At 33.1% G+C, this 22197-nt stretch overlaps 2 protein-coding genes across 2 annotated transcripts; one reads left to right on the forward strand and one right to left on the reverse strand.

Moving 5' to 3' along the window:
- The first annotated feature begins 908 nt into the window (after positions 1-908).
- On the forward strand, positions 909-4475 carry LOC104904065 (uncharacterized). Its single transcript, XM_010692238.4, has 5 exons — positions 909-1262; positions 1362-1545; positions 3489-3695; positions 3839-4030; positions 4117-4475. Exons 1-5 carry the CDS (start codon positions 1180-1182, stop codon positions 4240-4242), a joined length of 792 nt encoding a protein of 263 aa, XP_010690540.1. The 5' UTR covers positions 909-1179; the 3' UTR covers positions 4243-4475.
- A 1972-nt stretch (positions 4476-6447) lies between these two features.
- LOC104904064 (metallothionein-like protein 4B) lies at positions 6448-9823 on the reverse strand. Its single transcript, XM_010692237.2, has 2 exons — positions 9638-9823; positions 6448-6899 (listed from the first exon to the last, which is right to left on the reverse strand). Exons 1-2 carry the CDS (start codon positions 9721-9723, stop codon positions 6737-6739), a joined length of 249 nt encoding a protein of 82 aa, XP_010690539.1. The 5' UTR covers positions 9724-9823; the 3' UTR covers positions 6448-6736.
- Between the last annotated feature and the right edge of the window lie 12374 nt (positions 9824-22197).

Here is a 22197-nt window from a genome sequence, read left to right on the forward strand (position 1 = left end):
TTTCGGGGCCTCTCGATTTTTGGGGCCCTATTCCGTCACCTATACTGCATGGGCCAAGAACCGCCCCTGCAGTGTAAGAGATTCCCTAAAAATGTTAAAATATTGAAGATTTCTATATGTACTCCATAATGATTCTATATGTACTCCATTTTCCTCAACTCACTCAACCTCCACCCATCCAACTCCAGCTACTCCTCGTTTCATCTAAGTACAGTGGTCCCCTCCACCACCTACGACACATAAACTTAATTTTGACGGCTCAGTTCACAATGGCTCTGCTTCGTTGGGGTCATCATCCGCGACTCACAAGACAACATCCTCAATGCATGCGCTTACAACCTCGCAACTGCTCAGGACTTCGTAACTGAAGCAACGACACTTCAAAAGGGTATCCTCCTTGCTATTCAAAAACCAGAATAACAAATCTTTACATAGAAGGGGACAATCTACTGGTTATCAACGCGAATCAAGGCAAATGGACACCACCATGGCAAATTGCCAACATTTCATAAAAGTCATCCAGAGGCTTCGAACATCATTCTCCCACTGGAGCATCCAACACATCTATAAAGAGGCAAACAAAGCGACATACTCGATTGCAAATGTTGGTTAATTAATTGATGCACCATTTTTTATTGAAGATTGTACTAATTCGGCTTTACACTCAATCATTATAAACGATATACTTCCTTCTTCTTTTTTACTTGCAATACTTTTCTAAAAGGAAAATAATAAATTACTTGCAATACATTTATTTTTCTTTTCCTCATCTCTCTCCAATCACACGTGCCTTCTCTTTTTCTTCTCTCCACCTCTCTCTCTTACTCAAATATTACATTGGAGTTGATGAAAAAAAAATTACAAGTAAAAAAATCGAGAAAGTATTAGGATCACCCTCGTGCAAAGAGTTTCCTAATATTCTTTTTCCGTTACTAAAAAAATATTTCGCAACTAACACCGTTTCTATTCTAAACAAAGTTAGAGTTTTGAACCACTTTTCAATTTTCGAGCTGAAACATGAAAGTGCATTAATTCACACCCAAACCTCCAACACATCTTTCTCAATAGCTCAAAATTCGAAATTCCACTCATCCAAGAGCAAGAATTTAGCATCAACATGAAATCACAAATTTGAAATTTCCACCACTAATCATCAAAAACCCAAGAAAAAGAAACGTGATGTGCATCGCAATATTTCAATGGCAATCCCACCCACTTTACCCATTTCTTCTACTCCTCAACCGCGACGAATATCATACCCGGTAATAAAACCCTAAACTCATCTTATTTTTCTCTCTCCTAAATTTGATTGTTTTGAGCAAAAATCTGAAGTGGGTATGTCTGAAATTCTCTTATAAAAGGCCAACAAATCCAGCAGGGTGGTGGGAAGGTGAAGAAATTGTTGGTGGGAAAGATGAAGTTGGTGGTGGGACATGGTTGGCTTGTTCCAAAGGTGGAAGAATTGCTTTTCTTACCAATTTTAGAGAGAGAGAATCAATTCCTCATGCTAAAAGTAGAGGAGATTTGCCTGTTCGTTTTCTTAAGGTATTATAAATCTCATCTTTTTTTTGTTGGGTCATTGTTAGATTTTGCTGTTCTTTTTTTTTTTTTTTTTGATTTAGAAGTATGAGTTACTTGTAGGAGTGAGTTATCATTTGATTCCTATTGTAGATGTAATTACTAACTAGTTGTTGGGCTCAGTCGATACCCGGCCACCCGGGTTATTATAAAGAGATGACATATGAATATATGATATGGCTATCAATACAAATATATTAAAAGGTGTGCGTGACAATATATACACGTCACCTGGTATCTCTGTTACTCCACTAGAATTGTCTACGTCACCTGGTATCTCTGGTACTCCACTAGAATTGTCTAATGTATACACAAGTCATGTCAATTAACAAAAGTAAAATTAGCTTGCAACAAGATTTGCACCCGTGACCTCTTGCTATTATACATGTATTCGGAAAATAATACCAACCCGGGGCAAAACTCGGACCCAAATACTAGTTTTTTTTTTAAGAGATGTGATCTGGTGATAGAAGGATGACACTCACGTAAATAATCTGGGGATAAAAAAAAACCTGCTAAACAACTTTTTTTTTTTGTATATTGAAAAGAAAGATGTCATGTCATGTCTTACGTGGTGCCATGTCAACATGGGGAGATTTGGTAACATGAGGGACTCTAATGCTTTCTGACACGTTTTAATAATAGTATAGATTTGATTTTTAGATTTTGATTTAATTCTTAATGAAGCTGGTATATATGATGGAGTGTGTACACTAAAAGGAAGATGAGTATTGATGACAAAATCAGGTTTTAAGAGCCTTTATGAAGCTGTTTGTGTGTAACGCAAAGGGGAATATAGACTGATTTTAATTGCCAAAGTATTACACACTTTTTAAAGTTGATATTGAGGACATTGGAGTATTGGACTTGAACTTTTGGTGTAGTCTTGCTATTAATAGAATTACTTCAATTGTGTTGGTAAGCTCTGTATTAATGTATTTAGAAATGCATTTAAGAGTGCGAGATATGGGGTTGCTTAGAAGTATACTCATGTACACTTAGATATACAGTTGGGGATATATTATCCATCTAGCAGACTTGATTAAATCGCACTTGCTGATTGCTATTGCCTTTTGATAATGCGATTGCGTGCACTTCTATGCAAGTGCGAATCAATCAAGAAATTTGTTATGTGCGCGAAATGTAGAAGATAAGTTACATGAGATAAGGTTAGAGTATGGCCATTTGGTTAAACTCCACTTAGCTAAAATTTTGTTTATTAAGTCTGGTGGCATATTTTTGTGACTTTATGATGAGTGGGCCCATAACCCTCCCGTCTGTTGTTGAGCTAACTAAAATTTCGTCAAGTAAGTTTTTTCTTAAGTTTATTGCATCCGCATGGTCCACATATGTGATCATAAAATTTATTTTACACAAGCATCAAGCAGTTTTTGGCCCAAAATTTGGCCAAAGTGTCAGTTAAAATAAAACTGGCCACCATTTTTGGCTACAATCAACTAGCCCTACTTGGTCCATGATCAGCTTTAGCATAAAGTTATCCTTTTTTTGTTTGAAATGCTGCTCACAACTTGATGACCTGCTTTTTCTTTCACCATCACTTGTCTTTTGGCATGGTTATTGCGACCAAAATAGACTACTCTGAAAGTGCTTGTGACTCCGTGTTGTTAATGTGGGAGCTTATGATAAACTATTGGAAGGAGGTAACAGGTAAGCTAAAATTGCTCGTGTGGGGGTACGGTGTAAAAGGGTTCTGTCAAACTGAGGAATGGCACGGTATCAACCTTTCCGGGCCACGCAAAAATACTTGTTTTACATCTGATTTTTGTTCAAACGAACCAACAGTTCCCATTAGCCATTGGAGCTGTACTATTGTATGAAAGGTTGCAAAATTGTTTCTTCTTTCTTGCAATTTAATAATTTTAACACCTACAAGTTTGACTTATTAACAGTGTAAGAAAGATCCGGCGGGATATGCTGACGAGGTAATCCAGGAGTCCAGCCAGTATAATGGATTTAACTTGATATTGGCAGATCTCTGCTCCAAAACCATGGTATATGTAACCAACAGGCCAAAAGATAATAAACCGTTGGCCCTGCAAGTTTCACCTGGGATTCATGTTCTAACAAATAGCAGTTTGGATACGCCTTGGCCCAAGGTGAATTTTTCTGCTTTTTCGTGCTTATCTAGCACTTTAGCTAGTTGAGTTCCTAGAAGAACTTCGTTTCTGTCTTCTTCCCTTCTGTTATACTAATTTCATCTCAAATTTCTGTCCTTTTTTCTCCCTTGGGATATGGTAAGGCTCAACGGCTTCTCCATAACTTTAAGGAGTTAATGGGCACATATGGTGGAGATGAAGTAGATGCGCATGAAATGGCTGACAAGCTAATGATGGACACAACAAAAGCAGATGAAAACTCACTCCCCAAAATTTATCCTGCTGAGTTTGAGTATCAACTGAGTTCCATCTTCATTGACACTGATACTCCACTGGTAAATCCATATGTTAACTTGTATGTAGCTATTCATCTCTGCTTAATTTCTTGTCAAAACGTCTGAAGAGCTATTTCATCTTTCAGGGAAGGTATGGCACCAGAAGCACGTCTGTTGTGCTTGTGAAGGTTGACGGAGAGGTCTGCTTTCATGAACGATACCTGGAGGATGACTCCTGGAAGGAACACATAATAACGTACCAAATAGAGTAAGATGCTAATCAAGGTATTTCCGCTTGGAAATGTGATAAGTGGTTGAATCCTTTTCCGATATCTCATAGACGAAACTGTAATATAACAGTCCGTGTATGAATATCTGTGTGTCCATGCCTCACCTTGTAGATAATTCCATGGTTATTGTACTTTAGAACCCTTCTTCAGTTGACACCGTGTAACAATATGACCTCCTTAAATCCATAAAATAAATGTGGCGCACTTTTTTAGAACTTAAACCTCTAATGCTCTGCAGTAGCATTTTGCATCACATTATGTATGTACTAAAAGAAGTGGAGGAACTGGTGGAGTGTTGTGTTTGTTTGGCCTGTCTTCTAAAATTTAGTTTCCACTTTGTACGAAATGGAGAATAAAACATCCTCTTCCTAATCTCTTCAAGAAAGGACAGCTCCTTTCTCCACTTTTACCCCTCCCTTGCACCACTCATCTTCCAAACACCCTAGTACTGGACCCTCCACTATCATCACTGATACAGCCCCTTACATCTGCTCTCTTTCCGGCGTTCCTCACACTTCCCCTCTTTCACCACCCCACATGCATCAGTCTCACCTCCGTACCACCCTTGTGGCCACGCGTGCCTCCTCAACCCTCCCGCCCACCCCCAAAATCCCTTTCTGATGCTTACTATAAAATTCTTCTCCATTATAGCAATATTCTCTTCAGTTCTTATTGTTGATTGCGTTGGTGTTTTTTTTCTCTGACAAAAGCTAACGGACGCCTCGGGGGAACTTTTTTTTTTTTTTTTTTGAGGGGAGACGCCTCGGGGGAACTAGATAAGAAATATATATTATTCTACTTAATTACTCATATTTGTATAAAATAATATAGTAATATATAATTCCAATGCAATGCATTTAAATGCTTTGCATTGGAATTAAATGTTTTTCCCTTTCCTTTTGAAAAACATTAAATGGCTTGCATTGAAATTATATATTATTCTATTATTTTGTATAAATATGAGTAATTGAGTAGAACAATACATTTCTTAACTAGTGCCCTGGGGCGGACGTTAGCGTGATCCTTTTTCTTTTTTTTTTTCAGATCTGAGTTTTTATAGATTTGGGAGCTTCATTTAATGGAAGGTATAAGTTTTAATTTTTCAGAGGAGATTTCAAGTAATTAATTTGAGCTGAGACAATGACCGATGATGGTGAAGTTTGTACATTGTTGAGAGTTATTATCTATACTAATATATTAAAAGGTGTTTCTAAACAAGGAACTAAGTCACATGGCGCTATCGTTTAGAGTGTTTACTCTGTGTAAACACGCATATAATAAAAAAGACAAAATAAAAGTCTTAACCACCAAACCAAATAATAATTAGTGTGTTATTCATAAAATCTAATATTAGCATAACTCGAGTCTAAAAACTCATTTTCTTTTATATTGTGAGAGGATCATTTATTGATTTCAACAGCTTGTGGACCAAATACATTAATTTTCGATTTGGCTGAATAACAAGAAATTTTTTTCACAAGGAAATACAATTGAAGATGAGATTTCCATTATTTATTTTCTTGTATAAAAAGTCAAGAAGAAAAAATGAATAAAAATTTAGGAGGGATGCTGAATAGAAGAGAGCTGAAAATAAACCAAGGAAATTAAGGCTTCCATTGGGGGGGGGGGGGTTGGGCAGTTTATTTTAACAACGAGAAAGCGAATGCTACAAAACATAATGCAATTTGTTCAAAAATAGGTAACCGAACCATAAACTTTCATTTCAAACTTCGAATCTTGGCGACTTCAGTAATGCAACACCAATTGATTGTATTTGCTACTAAATAGTGCTTGGTCTAGTAATACGAAGAACACCTTTCCAACCTCAAAGTTGGGAATTCAATTCCCACTAGACGCATTTTAAGGGTAGGAATTCCCCTTATTCTTCCCCCTTACTCTTAAATGCCGGGCCCTTTAAGATCCGAGCGAGATCCGAGCCACTTTTTCTTATATAAAAAAAAAATTGTATTTGCTAGTGCTTGGATATCCTTTTTGGTCCAAGCAAGATCCGGGCCACTTTTTTTATCAAAAAAAAAAAATGTATTTGCTAAAAAAAATTATATTTGCTAGTGCTTGGATATCCTTTTTGGTCCATTGACCGGAAATGTCGTGATGCGTGTTGTTTGTAGGTAGTGACTAGTGGAATTGGAGTCTTAGACACAATATCAACAGAAGTACGCCGGAGGGTACACAACATTTTGGGATCAATTATTCATTCCAAAGTAACAGATCTCATCAGAATATCTACTGACTTTGACTACACGACTTACTACACCAGCCAGGAATGTAACCAACCTGTAAGAAGTGCAAAACTGAATCTCTGACTCTGATTATTATTACTGCGACACCTGAGAAACAAGTAGGCTAATTTAAACTATACAAGAGTACTGTTGTTGCTAGTGACATTTCATAACTAAAAGATGTTCTCTTCAATCTCCAAAATGGTAGCACAAGAGTGTTTCATCCTCCTCATGGCTCAAGCAGCACATTTAGTGCAACTGCAGCCACTGCCGCACTTGCAAAAGGCCTTGCCTGTACCCTTGATCTCGGCCTTGCTACACGTGCACGGGTTGCACCCGCAGTGCTCCCCGCATGAGCATTTCTTGTGTTCCATCTCGCCTCCGGATGTCGTCGTACACCTGTATCGTAAATGTTATAGATGAATGATGAGAAGGAAAAAAATCGATTGACCATGTAATTTATGTGCTTAAACTTATTAATTCAGATTCTTTTGTTAGCCAAATCAAGATTCTTTCCGTCAACTGACTGACATGATCTTTTAGTTTGAAGAATTGCTTACATGGGGAGTATGCTGAATTAAAAGCACCAGTTCTCAGCGTAATGTTTTATTGAGCATGTAACTGTAGTGTAAATCTTACATTCTTAAGTATTTTCTATCATTTATGGACAAACACCGCAAGAGTACAAACTTATCTTGAAGAGGTATACTAGTACAATTTTCTCCGACTGTTGCACATTTTATAAACTTGCACAGTAAGGGTGCGTTCTATTCAACTTATTGGAACTTATCTGAACTGAACTTATTGAACCTGAACTGAACTTATTGGAACTTATTAAACCTGTTTGGACCTGATTGGACCTGATTCAACTTATTGGACCTGAGTGAACCTGATTGAAACTTACTAGACCTGATTGAACCTGATTGACCTTATTAGACCTTATTGGAACTTATTGACCCTGATTGAAACTTATTAGACCTTATTGGATCTGATTGAAACTTATTAGACCTTATTGGACCTGATTGAAATTTATTTGACCTTATTAGACAAAAACATTGACCATGAATAACATAAATATTACTACTAATGTAAATACTACCCCTCAAAAATTTTTATGGAATAATTATTATTATAATTCGTCCTTTAAAAAATAATGATTATTAATTATCTCTTATGATAATTAATTTAACAAAAAAATTACTATTTATATATTTGCCTATACATAACTTTCATCACTAATATATCTAATAATAGTGTTGTTTTAATTTTATAAAACACTAGTAGAAATCAGAAAATTAATTTTATAAAATACTAGTAGTTACTAATTTAAGCTGAGCAAAAGGCAGTGAACTTTCATTGTAAAGGGCTTGATTATGGGCCTGATTCTCCTTTTCCTAATCAATGAAAATAAGCTGAACATTTATTGCTAACAACAACTCCTTCATTCATTTCTTCAGCTTTCTTCACCTTTCATTTATTTGAATGTTACTAGAAGAAAGAGAAAAAAATGTTCAAAGTCACAGTAGCTTCAACTCGGGCAAAAATTGCAGATGAAATATGATTGGCTGTTGATGAGGAAAACGTATTGATTGAAGAGGATGATGTAGAAGATGAAAAAAGATACTCCGATAAAGAAAGATACTCCAGTGATGATAACAAAGCAATCAATTGATAACATTTATATCTTTCATAGTTATTAGTAACGAAAACATGTTATCTCTAGTTATTTAAAGACGAATTGCAAAATATTGTAATTATTATTATTATTATTATTGTTAACCTTAATTATTTAACCATGATTATAATATTATTCAATAGCAATATGAATAATCAAATAATAGACAATAATACAATATAATACTATACATTGTGGTACTTTAATAAAAAATTCTAATAATAACATAATCAGCTAATAGTAATATGAATAATAAAATAATAGACATAACACAAATAAATAATAAAATAATAGACATAATACAAATAAATAATAAAATAATAGACATAATACAAATAAACAATAAAATAATAGACACTAATACAAGTATAATACTATATGATCATTGTGGTACTTTAATTGAAATTCTAATAATAACATAATCCGCTAATAGTGATATGAAATTATGAATAACAAAATAGTGAACAATAATACAAATGTTTATTAAACATTGACTATTTGGACCTTATTGGATCTTATTAGACCTGATTGGAACTTATTGGACCTTATTAGACCTGATTGGAACTTATTGCACCTGATTGGAACTTATTGCACCTGATTGGAACTTATTGGACCTTATTAAACCTTATTGGAACTTATTGCACTTATTAGACCTTATTACAACTAATCTGAACTTATCTGAACTTATCTGAACTTATTGGACCTGAAACTTAATTTTTTAAGTTGAACAGAACGCACCCTAAGACGGCAAGAATACCGACTAAAAAATGTTTATTTCAAGTAAAATCCTACTTTTTTAGACTTATTTTCAGTTCAAGTCAGTTACTTCCTAACGTTCAACTCCATTTAGTTCAATTTCTTCCTTTCTTTTTAGAAGATGGTCTAATTTACAGATGAATGGTGATCATTTTCCTGATTATTGAACAACTCGGTTCATCAGTATCTTTTACTCTTCAAACTTGGAATTTTGTGATTAAAGATTCTAAACTTTGACGGTATCTGAAGAATAATATCCCATATACTACCAACACATGCTTAGATCAACCGATAAGAGAGTTGTTCGAGCTTAATCAGAAGTTCGGGTTCGAACCCTGTGAACACAACATTGTGTATTGGGAGAGCTAGGGGAATGACCCGATTCGAATTTGGATTAGTCGGAAAAAATGAATTTCAGAAACCGGATAGGGTTCACCAAAAAAATGTCTCATGCATATACTGCACAGTTCCCTTTGATATTCCTAGTAAGGAATTTTTTCTAGAAAACCAAAACTAGAAACATTAAAATGATGCAAAAGAAATATAAAAAATATATAATAATGTAATGATATAAGATCTTATTAAATTTACAATAATACTTGCAAATATTAACAATTAAAGATGCGCATGCAGAGAAAAATAGGGAAGTATAATTCAGAGACTAGGGAGATAGCAGGATTTTACAAAGAGGGTGGGGAAAGACAACCTGCATGTAACATCACCAGGGCAAGGATATGGGCAACCACATGCGTCATTGCAGCCTGTAGTTGTTGAACCCTTTATATCTGCCATTTCTTCTCCTTAGTTTTTAAATCTGTTTTTTTCTTTACTACTCTTTACCTTACTATATCTTTTATAGTATCTCTCTTCACACAAACTCTACTTTCAGAATTCAGCATTAGTACCTTATTTTATACAATCGGCTACTGCACCGCCAATCTGCCATACAGGCTACGTGGCATAAAGTCAGATTTGGTAATATGGTACGTGGCAAGGACAGAGTGATCAGACTACGTACTTCAACCGCATGTACTTGTTAATAAATTGCGGAAATAAGAATGGATTTTAAGTGTAATTTTATTAAGTAATTACTCTTAAAATTTTCGGGGGCAAACAATTTTACCTCTAAACTTGTGTTTTTGTCTCCAAGGGGAAACAATTTTCATTACCACCTACAAGGTGGTATTGTATGGGAATGAAAATTCAAGAAGAAAAGTAGACATTTTAGGATAGTATTACCATGAGAATGAACAATGATATTTTTCACAAATTTATACACAAATTCATTTTCATTGCCACCTTTTATAACCAACTACCAAACGGGCCGCAATTGTTATTCCTTATGCAATCTTCTTTGAGGCAAATGCTATTGTTATTATTGTCCGTTAGTGGTTTTATAAATTTCTAACAGCTAGATAATAACACAAGTTTTTGTGTAATAGATATTATTGGTGTATTTTTTTTGGCTTCTTTTCGGAAACTTGTGGAAAGATGAATTTTCTCTGGGCTGCTTTTGTACAGGGCCACTCACTCAGACTCCTTCTCGACAATATTGAAATTTTGCTTCTATCAAAATTTGAACCTTGGTTTCCATATGAGAAATAGGAAGTCATACCATTTGACTTAAGGGTCCTTGATATATCATTGGTGTATATATTGCATATGCAAAAATATTGTTTGTATTTTATATAATAAATAACGAGAAAAAACAAATAATAATACATAAATAATATTTGTTACATGAAAACTTGTATTTAACATATCTATTGTTAGAGATTTATAATAGCTCATGTCATTTAAACAATTTATTCTAGTTTTGTTTTGTTTGAGCTGTTAGAGTTTTGTAGCTTATCGGGCTATATACTTTGTGATGTGATGGTGTAGCAGGCCAGCCCACTAGCCCAGCCAAGTGGCCCTTTAACTGAACTAATTGGCAAACGACTCTATTAGGTTCGAGAAATGGCCCAATGTCTAGTAAAACTGGGCCAGTGCTGTTTAACCAAAAAATTGATAAGTTAATTTTCAAAGTAACATATTTTTTTTATTAATATTTACTTTATGCATATTCATTGAGTTGCCATGCACCTAAGATGTAGAAGAATGGTACGTGCCGTGATGCACATAACAGTAATAACATAACCTCTTCATGGTGTGACAAAAGCAATTAACGAAGCAAATAATTTATGAACAATTAAAATAAAAATTTAATCTAGTTTATTAATAAGATGTTAGCTACGTCTACACAGCAAGAGCACTGTTTTTATTAGGTTTAGAAGAAAGTACAAATTGCAAAAAAAAAATAGAGGCGTAAGTTAATTCTAGAGTTTATCTAGTATCCTTCTAATTAACCTAAATAGAATGGGGTTAAACCGAATCCAAAACAAAAACTGCATAATGAACTACAGCGAGATCCCCGTAATTGATTAATCCTAGCGTCAGATAATTCAAGACATATTTCAACACTTGACTTGATCGAGGATTGTTGTATACGTGTATTTCTTTAGTTTCGAAATGGTAAAAACTTCGATGTGTTGTTGATTTTGAAGAAGTTATATATGATCATAAAAGATCATATACATGAACTTAAACGACTCGTTAGCAAACTTTACCTAATTCAACATGAAATTGTTAGAGTTTGACTCACTTAGGATTTGTTTTATTCAACTTATTTTTGTTATAAACTTAGCTAAACTTATTTGACTTGTTCGACCTTATTAGACTTTATCTGAATTTATTATACCTTACTTTGTGAGAGTTGCTTACCTTATATGAACTTAATTATTAGTCCTTATTAAATCTTAGCTGAACTTATCTAAACTTATCTGAAGTTTTTTTTTTTTTTATAAAGACTAAAAATAAGGTGAATAGAAAAATCTTTGGTCATGCTTGTTTTTTAATTTAACATACGAGTTTTGGCCAAGCTTGTTTGCGAGTTATTCGTGATCATATCAGTTTATTTGCATCCTCAGCAATACTCCCAAACAATGGTATAATTATTATCAAAATTGTGGGATGCCAACAATGTAGATTATATTGACACTACAATTCCAACTATAAATGAGTTGCTGTAAAACAAGTTGATTAGGGATCAACAACAACTTCTTTTTCTTTTTGAATAGAGGGATCAACAACAAGTTCCAACTTCTAAGAGCAGCCCGGTGATCAGTACTAATTAATACTACATTGAATTCCCCTTATTATATGCATTATGCATTTATCAAAATGGTAAGATATTTGTCGTCCATACTATATGAAGTTATGAACTACAAGGCAGATATTTGTCTACCATAAACCATGTATATTATATGACCTACATGTTTATGATGAAATGCACAACAAGAACTCCCCTCAAAAAAATGCACAACAAGAACTAGTACATGCATGGTCTACTGACCCACACATGGTAATTAATTAACATGGATGAATCACACTAGATACAACTTTGAACAAAGTATCGGGAATGCTAACTATTTGGGGGGAGGGGATTCAAAATGCTTATCGAAATTTGTTTGCTTCATTACCATGCGTAAGGGTGTGAATATCCCGAATATTAGGGATGAGTTTTGAGACAAGATTTGAGGGATCAGAGTCTTTAACAAGACTAGCGATATTCAAAGAGAAAGGTGAAGGAGTCTGGGGATGAGTTTTAATTTCCCAAACTCATCCTAAGACTCATGCGCAGGCCCCACCAAGTATTTAACAACATTTTTTTTGGTTTCCCTTCCCCATAGCAACGTAAACCTGCAGCTTTTTTTTTTTTTTTTTTTGTTTAAGCTCCAATCTGAGGGCCCCACAGGGTGAAGTGAGTCTGGAGATAATCTGAGGGATAGAGTATAAAATTGGAATGAGTCTAAAGTGAGTTTGTAGAATTAAAAAGTAGTGGAAAGCTGATGTAGCACAGTTTGAAGTTTGGAGGTGAGTCTGAGGGATATATAAACTCACCCTAATACTAATGTTTAACAAATACTATATCCGTTTTCTAAAGATTTTCCTTGTCACTATTCCTACATATACCAAGGAAGATTCATTGTGTTGGGTGTGGGATGGGTAAAGTAGGAGAGAGAAAGGGGTTAAGATAAATAAATAAATAAATAAATAAATAAATAAATAAGAAGGGTTAAAGTATGAGAGAGAAAGGGAGTAAAATTGAATTAATAATGTAATTGTGGACCATATGATAGGGACATGAGAGGGTAAAAAGGGAAAAAAAATTCCAAATAAGGAATAAAGTAAAAGAGGAAAGATCTTTTGAAAACGCACTTAAACGAAAAGAGGGAAGATTTTTAGGAAACGGATGTAGTATGATACGAACTAATTTTGACTTTTCAATAAGGTGTTTTAGATAACTTTTACACTATTAATTAGAGTTATTAAGTTGGTTGATATAACCAAATACAAGGCTTGTACTTTTGAAATTAGATAAATCAGGCAATGTATTAAGAAGGTGATTATGCAACAATGGGACATGGATTTATTGGAGGATCTAGTTCCTTCAAAAATTATTAATGTCATTATTGTGATTTTTCTTCCAACCGCTTTGGAAGATGATGTTCTTGTTTGGAGCCTTACTCCATATGGTGAATATTCAGTTAAGTTTGGTGCTTTATTGGTTCAGGGGTTAGTTATTAATCCCCTAACTCCGATTTCTTTAAGTTGGCTTTGAAAACTTGTTGTTCCTCTTAAAATTAAAAAAAAATTTGTGGAAAATTTGCCAAAATGGGTTGCCTATAAAGGTTAGGCTCCAAAAAAAAGTCATGTTTTCCTTCCTCAAGAATGTTATTTTTGCAATCATTATTCTAAAGATGCGAATCATCTGTTCTTTCATTGTCCATTCGTAGAAGATGTTTTGTAAGCTCTCCATGATTTGTTTGGATGGAGTTTGTTGCTTGCTGGTCCCTTTTCTGATGATGTTGTAGATAATCTAAATTTTGTTAGATCAGTTTGCTCTTCGACTTCTTTAGTCAAATTTTCTATTATTTGGTGGTTTGTTTGGTTCCAACGTAATAGAGTTATTTACCAAGATCATTCTACCTATGTGGTTGGGGTAGTGTATTCTATCTCTAATTTTGCTAAAGATTGGGAGGCTTCACGTAGCAGTGAAAAGGCTTGTGATGTTGTGTCGGGTCGACAACTTCCTTCTCGGATGCCTGGTGCGTTGGTTTTATGGTCCCCCCCGGTTGAGGGGAGGTTCAAGTTTGATTTTGATGGGTCGAAGTTAGAGAATGGTCAAGCTTCTTTTGATTTTGTTATTCGAAATCATTTTGGGAGCTTTGTCAAGTCGGGGCTATGGCTCTTTCTTCGGACTGCTCTATTCGATCTTAACGCAGAGGCGTGGGGGCTTCGAAAAGGTTTGCGAGCGGCTCGTTTCCTCGGGATTCTCTTGTTGTTGAAGGGGACAATTTGGTGGTTATCAATGCTATTTGGCAGAGTTGGAAGGTTCCTTGGGTTATTTCGTCTTTGGCGGTGGACTCTCTTACAGATCTGAAGATGTTTAAAGAGGTTTCCATCATCATATCATTGTTTTCGAGAAGCTAATCAATCGGCGGATTTTATGTCATAGTGGTCATTTTGCTTCTTCTTTGGTGTATTAGTTCTCTTCTAATGATGTTTTTTCTTCCATCTTCCGAAAGAATGTTGTAGGTTGGTCCTATCTTACTAGTCATGCCTACTTTTTTTCTTCTTTTTTTTTTTAAAAAAAAAAGATTATTATGCAGACCCTTTTTTATAAGTATTATGCAACCCCTTTAAATTAAGCAACAACGAAATACTTACTGATATCAATTGGCGTGTGATGTTTTTTTCATGAATTTGTAAATTAAAATGTTTTAAATATCTAAATATCTATTATTAATTTTAAAAGAATTTATCAAAACATATGATTGACAGTTTTGACACTAGTCATCAGTTGGCTCTTATACATTAAGGCTATGTTCAGTTCACCTTATTTTTGCTTATTTCAGATCTATCAGATCAGATCATATCATATATCAGAAAAAATAAGTTCAAATCAGATCAGTTCAGATCATGCTTATATTTAAAAATCATTATTACTATTAAATATCTTTCATTATATATTAGTAAAAATTATAATAATTGAATATTAATAAAGTACTCATTGAGACGAATCAAACAAGACCTCACATGACTATATTTTTTTCTTATATATTGAGAAAAATCTAAAAGATAAGATCTTGTAAATCAGATCAGATCAGTCAGTTCAGATCAATTCAGATCAGATCAGAAAAATAAGTTCAGATCAGATAAGTTCAGGTGAACTAAACATAGCCTAAATCTCCCCTGAATTGCTTTTCCACTGGTGAATGATTGAAAGAATTTTCTTTCGATCAAGTTTAGCAATTACTAGTAATAGTATAAAACAATTATAGAGATCAATTGATTTAGATATTTAGGTGGTTGTACTGTTTTGCTATAAACCAACTACAACTGTGTGAGTCCTAAATAGACTCATTACTAAAGAAGTGAGTTCATATGAGAATGCATACTTACATGAGAAATGAGAATGAATTTTACGCGCTATAACTCTTATGAATAAGTTATATAACTCTAATGAAAAAGTGATGTAACTCTAAAAAAAATAAGTATTAGAAAAAAAAATTCAGAATTTTTTTTTTGACTTAAAATTTTTTAGGGGGGTATAACTCTAATGAACAAGTGCTTGCCAACAAATACTTTAATTATTATTATCTCTAATTCCTACATGTAAAGTTTATAAAAAGTTAATATTCTGAAAGTATATATCAAGACGAATCTAACAAGAACCCACTTGACTATATATTTTCTTACACAAAAATCACAAAACACGGGCCAAAGGAGAGTGTGAATAATGAAAAAGTCAAACCGTGGCATCTATTTTGAAACAGATGAAGTATTTATAAGATTATATAGTTAGGTGATTATCGTTTAGGGTACACTTATTATTTTGCGAGACAAAAAAAACCCTAAATATTTTTCCCTGGTGGCCGGCCACCATCGAACACAAAGAGGATTGTTCTTCTTCTTGTTCTAGAAAGCAATAAAATCCGATTATTATTTGTTGCTTAGTGGACTGAGTAGAAAGGCTACACTATCTTGAAGCCTTTGATATTCTCGTTTAGCAATAAAATTCACGCTATAAGAGCAAGGCTCGATTATTTTGGACTAAGTTAAACTGATGAATTATTTGAACTGAACTAAATTAAATGAAAAATGTAAAAGAAAACTAATGAAATTGAAATGAACTTGTCTAAATTGAATTAATTTTTCATTAATTCAATCCAAAAAAATAGAGTCTAAGTATTTGCATTATTGGGTGTTTGATGTTAGAAAAACTGTTATCTGCTTCAAAGTCCCTACAATAATTACCTGGGAACATAAAAATATCTTACACTGAGTCACTGCTTTATTCACAATTTCACATTCACAAATGAAAAGACTTTTAGCCAAAAATAAAAGCAATATACATATAGAGCTTTGAATTATGACCATGCCATACAATGATCAATTTTCTTATCTTGGGACGGTGGGACCTATTATCATTTAAAGATGAGGCATTGAGTTGAGGTGTAATGTCACATAGTAGAAAAGGCATGGGTGTGGACCCTTAGTCCAGCTAGGAAAATCGAACACAAATTAGAATTGATTGTAAATTGTAATTGTAGCTTGAGACAACCAAAAAAATTTGTCATTTGTTAGTACCAATGTGCCATGCGCAAATTCAACCTTTTGTGTCAACTAAAATCCTATTAGCTTGAGCAATTCTAATAGTTGTAATTTTAAACCTACTTGTAATATTTGAAAGTAATAAGTAAGTTGTTTAACCTTGAAGTAGGATAATTGATAAATACTTGAGAGCAAGACCTGCTCCACCAAAGTAGCAGTTGCTTGACTTCAAAAAGGCAATATGACGTGAAATTTGAAAAATAAAAAAGGTGATGTTTACACTCTATATGATTGGTCAGTGCATTTCCATCAACGATATAAAGGCACAAACTATTTGTTTCTTTCCTACTTCTGATTGAACAAACAATGAAAGTTGGAAATATTAATTGAGACCATACAAGCAACAATATGTTGTAACCTACCATCAAGATACTTTGTAGTTGCAAAGCAATGCCGCTTAAAAGTTGATGCGACAAGTCAAGCTGCAAAATGCATAGCTCATCATTAGAGTTGATCGTTTTGTTTTTTTTTTTAATACATGGGAACCCTTCTAATGAAAATTGAGCAATCACCTATTGCTCCAAATTCGCCTTTCGTTAATTTTTTTAAAATCGAAGGTGACACCAACACTAATAAGCTATCACCTACTGCTATAAAATTGTCTTTTGTTACTCTTCACCACTCTTTGACATAAACAAAGTAGCACTGGCCTTGGGGAGTCCACATATGTGGATCATTTTCATAGTAGAATCTCATTGCATTGTGTCCACTAGGAGGAGGAAAATTGCTTTTCCAAGAATTTATCCCATATAGGCCCATATGTGGGGTCAAATTTTAATCTAAAGGTATACCCTAGCAGCATGACCTAATAATAGAAAGATGGAAGATATTTCTCTAACAAATTTCTACGGTTAGTACTCGCTCTGTTACTAAATACATGCAACATTTATATAGTAACTATGTATTATTTATCTATTAATTTTCTCTCATATTTTTTCTCAGATATATAAGAAAAAATATAGTTAAGTCTAATCTTGTTTTGATTAGTATTGATCCATATTATTATAATATCGACTTTTTTAAATGTTTACTTTTATATAATTAAAGATGTTAAAGATTAAATTAGTGCATTGAGTAGCGTGTAGACAGAATTATTCATGTATTTAGAAATGCAAATAGTATTATTATATATAGGTGTGGAGGTGCTTTTGGGTCTTAAAAATTAGTTTTATTGATACATACTACTATAATATCAACTTTTTATAATTTTTACTTATATATGATTAAAGATATTAATGATCAAATTAATGCATTGGGTAGCATGTAGACAGAATTATTCATGTATTTAGAAATGAAAGTAATATTATTATATATAAGTGGAGAGGTGTTATTGCTCCTTGTTTTGGGTCTTAAAAATTAGTTCTAACTCACATGTGTTACTTCTAAATTAATTATAAAGCGACGCATGTCATTTGAAATTAACAATCATAATTGGCTTTCTGCACTCAAAGAGCTATTGCAACTCTAGTTCTATACTTCATCTGTCTTACCATAGATAATCTATTTTGATTTATAATAAATATATCAAATTATTCAATGATAAATTATTAAAAAAAAAATATTTTAAAAATATACGCCTATACAAATTCAACATCTTCGCTTTTATGTGATTTTTGTGCATAATTAAAAGTACTACCTCCGTTTCTTTTTAATTGTTACACTTTGACATTTTACACTATTCACAAATTGCACTTTGACCCTCATTTGTGATTTATACGTGAATAAAAACATAGTCATGTGGGATCTTGTTAGATTCGTATTAGTATGTATTATATTAATATGTAGTTTTTATATTTTTTACAAATACAAAATTAGAGATATAAAGACTCAAAGTAGTGCATCGGCATACGTGAAAAGTGTAAGTGTAACAATTAAAAAGAAACGGAGGTAGTATATGGTTAGGGTGGAATCTGTGGAGAGTGCAAAAGTCAAATTACAACATCGTATCTTTAAAAAAATAGATGTTTTTTTTTATATATCTTATTATGATAATACTATAATATAAAGTAATTTAATCTTAAGAACACTTTTAGAATGGTATTATAATATTACTCATCTTGACTGCAATATTTTTTTATTTATAAAATTGCTCCAAATAAAATATCCCACTAATTTGATTATTCAACTTCTTTTTCATTGTCAAAGTTTTTTTTTTTAATAATACACAATATTATCAAAATATGATCTTAACCTATTAAAATATTAATGATCATATGTGTGGATGAGAGACAATACGAAATAGATAAAATAACCAAAGCTCGTGTTTTTTTATTATCAGAAAAGATAATTATTGCGAAAATTAACCCCTGCTAGACTACTAGTTGTCGGACACACCAGCTCAGAGGTTGGGTAAAATATTAAACCGCTTAGAAATAAATGCCCAACATATTATTGGGATGAGGATTTGAACCATGGACAATGCCGTACAAAACCCGTGTTTATATGACGTAGTAAACTTTAATTTTAGCAATGTTTATATTAAGTATGTCTATTTCAAAAAATGACACCATGATTCTAGAAAATTCTTTTATTTAGTGTCTTGTTTTTTAGTTCTCATAGGAAAAAAAAAATTCAAATATAGCTATTAAGTTCCAACAAGAAATAAAGAATAAACCAAAATTTTTTCTTTGGAGAGAAAAGCTCAAGTCCTCAACTCTTTGCAATTTCCTTGGTTCAATAATTTTGAGCCCACTAACCACGGAATCACACTGTTAAAGGACAATCAATTTGTCTCCTAACTGGTCCTGTTTCCTCCGTCATTTATGTGCCCTTCCCTTTAGTCTAAGACATGGGATGTTAAAGTCCAATCTTCATAAAGGAATTGAATTATAAAGCTTCCAAAACGAATCATCAATCATCACAATACAACAATTGTTATGATTTGTCTTCTTTCGTTTGGTAAGAGTAGATTTGTTATGCTACTTTAGTCTTCCCTTTTAGTTGGATTCTACTACTATTAGATTTGCTTTACGAAAAAATGGTGGAATACTAAGCCACTATTCTTTTGGACTTATTTTCAAAATTAATTTAATTAATTTTAGTTCAATTAGTTTCCTCTCATAATTTTCATTCAATTCAATTAAGTTTAATTAATTTCAATTAAGTTCAATTCAACATAGTTCAAATCAAAAGAACAAGGCCTAAATAAGTTCTTTTGTATTTATGGCGTCCTCTACAAACACAAAAAGGTTAGATATCCAATTCTTAGATAGTTGAATCTAGGGGCGTGCACCAGTCCATGACCGGGCCGGACCAGAACCGGTTGGACAGGAATCCGACATTTCTTTGGACCGGTATCAGACCGGTTTGGTCTGGACCGAAATTTTCCCGGTTCGGTCCTGGACCTCTTGGACCGGAATTTTTTTTCCAAGAAAAAAAATCTTTTTTGTTTTATTTAAATATATTTATAAATTATATACATTAAAAATTAATAACATTTATTCTTTTAGGAGTAGCTTCTTAAATTTCCAACTTTCTACTTTTTAATTTTTTTTTTAACATAGAAACTTTTTTTTTACTAAAATTATAGAGATTCCGGTCCAACCGTTCTGGACTGGTGGAACGGAGTCCTGATGCACGGCGGACCGGGGACCGAAATCTCCGGTCAGGTCCGGTCAAAATTCCGATCCGAACTGATTTGTGCACACCCCTAGTTGAATCCAACTCTACATACGTGCATGTAATTATCTTATTTTCTTTTATGCACATCACTATATTGTTGAAATAGTTATATGGATTTTCACTATCTACATAATAGGTAAATCTAAAAAGTAAGAGTATATTATATTTGTGATTAAGTGATTTGTTCAACTCAATATAAATTATTTAATAGGTAGTAAGAAATCCTTTAGGTTATCCTCGCATAATGCCACCAGGCACCACTCAAAGGCTCACTTACAATTTAGCTATATTGAGAAGGTTAAGCGATTCATAACTGTTATATATAAATGCTACAATATTAGGAATTGGGGTTGGTTCAAGGGTAAATTTTTCTCATTTTTTCCAGGAAAGTGTTGGATTTAATTCATACCTTAAACATTTGTTTGGAGGAGTTCGGTATAAAAGTATCAAGTGTATGGTTATAATAGACCTCTAGGTGGGGGCCTTATGCGAAAACAATGCGGTTACAAAATGAGCAAATTAAATCCCCGCGTTATGTGCTGACGAAGGAGATGGAAATAATAAAAGAGCAAACATACTCAAACTTCTGACCAAAGAAGTGGAGTGCCTCATCAATATCGGTTATCGGATTAGCTTGCAATTCCATACCCACTATAAATCATCTGCGCTCTCACTAAATTTTGCAGCGTTCTTCACGCGTATTATGGGCGGCCCTCTCTTTCCACTCAAAACTTTAATTTTGATCATGAGGAATTATCTGGAAAAAACATCTATGCTCAGATATTATAAATACTCCTACCTTTTCACACTTGGGGAAAAAAAAGAGATGAAATAAGTAGTATAAATGAAATTGATTTGACTTTAAAAATAATGACACTTTAGTAGTTAGTCTCAAATTTTACCATATAATATGTGGTGTTATTGACAGGAGTACGAATTTTGTGGTTCACTTGCTATTTCTTGTTAATCAGTTTCCTTCGTATAGATCAAGAAATGAATGGGAATTATAACGAGTTGTTAGATATAGATAGATTAATTGATGGTGCATTGGTGCCTTTTTTCCATTAACACTAGTCTTACATGCACGCAATGCGTGTGATAACGTGTGATAACAAATGAGTAGAAAATAAAATTAATTGGGTAGAAAAACTGTATTTACATTTTATTTACCTAAAAAACTGATGTGTAGTTTAAATGTCCTACTTTTCCCCCTTTTTTCATTCAAATGAAATAGTTAGTTATCCTCTATTTTTTTTTTCTTTTTTTCTTTTTTTCCTTTTTCTTTTTTTTGGTGTCCCCTATGTGTTGCCTTATATAATAGAGATATCATTAAATTGGATTTTTAGTTTGATATACATTCACACACTTGATACATGTGACAAAAGGATACTTGCTCCACTTCGAAATAGATGACACACATTTATTTTTGCACTATTCACACATTTTCATTTGACCGTCTTTTGTGATTTTGACGTGTTTATATGGAATCTTGCTAGATTGATCTCGATATATATTTTCATAATATCAACTTTTTGTAATATTTACACATAGAAAATTAGAAATATTAATCATTAAAGTTATGCATTGACAAGCGTGTTTGAAAAAATGTGTCAATTATTTTAAAACATTGAAAGTATATAATGCATCCACAGCTTGGTAACGTCATACATGCCAAATTACATTTTATTAATTGTTAAGTGCTTTAATTTATTTTTATGAAAATTAAGGTTGAACTCATGTGTTTCTTGACCATATTATTTTATTATGATAGTCGATAGAAGTAGAAAGGAAATGTAAAGGGACAAAACCTGTCCGCCACTATAAAGTTCCATTATGCATAAACTACAAAACCTTTACAGTGATGATATTTGATAGCGAAAACCATATTTGAAGATGACACAAGTATAACTGTATAAGCACAACTTG

Source organism: Beta vulgaris, chromosome 9 (assembly GCF_026745355.1).
Source record: "Beta vulgaris subsp. vulgaris cultivar EL10 chromosome 9, EL10.2, whole genome shotgun sequence".
Taxonomy (NCBI): Eukaryota; Viridiplantae; Streptophyta; class Magnoliopsida; order Caryophyllales; family Amaranthaceae; genus Beta; species Beta vulgaris.

What these genes read in the sequence shown, in the direction of transcription:
- LOC104904065 (XM_010692238.4), top strand. Translation starts at nt 1,180, where the DNA reads ATGTGCATCGCAATATTTCAATGGCAATCCCACCCACTTTACCCATTT. An exon ending in CGCGACGAATATCATACCCG is followed by an intron (nt 1,263 to 1,361) that starts GTAATAAAACCC and finishes CTCTTATAAAAG; the next exon opens with GCCAACAAATCCAGCAGGGT. An exon ending in TGCCTGTTCGTTTTCTTAAG is followed by an intron (nt 1,546 to 3,488) that starts GTATTATAAATC and finishes ACTTATTAACAG; the next exon opens with TGTAAGAAAGATCCGGCGGG.
- LOC104904064 (XM_010692237.2), bottom strand. Translation starts at nt 9,723, where the DNA reads ATGGCAGATATAAAGGGTTCAACAACTACAGGCTGCAATGACGCATGT. An exon ending in CCTGGTGATGTTACATGCAG is followed by an intron (nt 6,900 to 9,637) that starts GTTGTCTTTCCC and finishes TTTACGATACAG; the next exon opens with GTGTACGACGACATCCGGAG.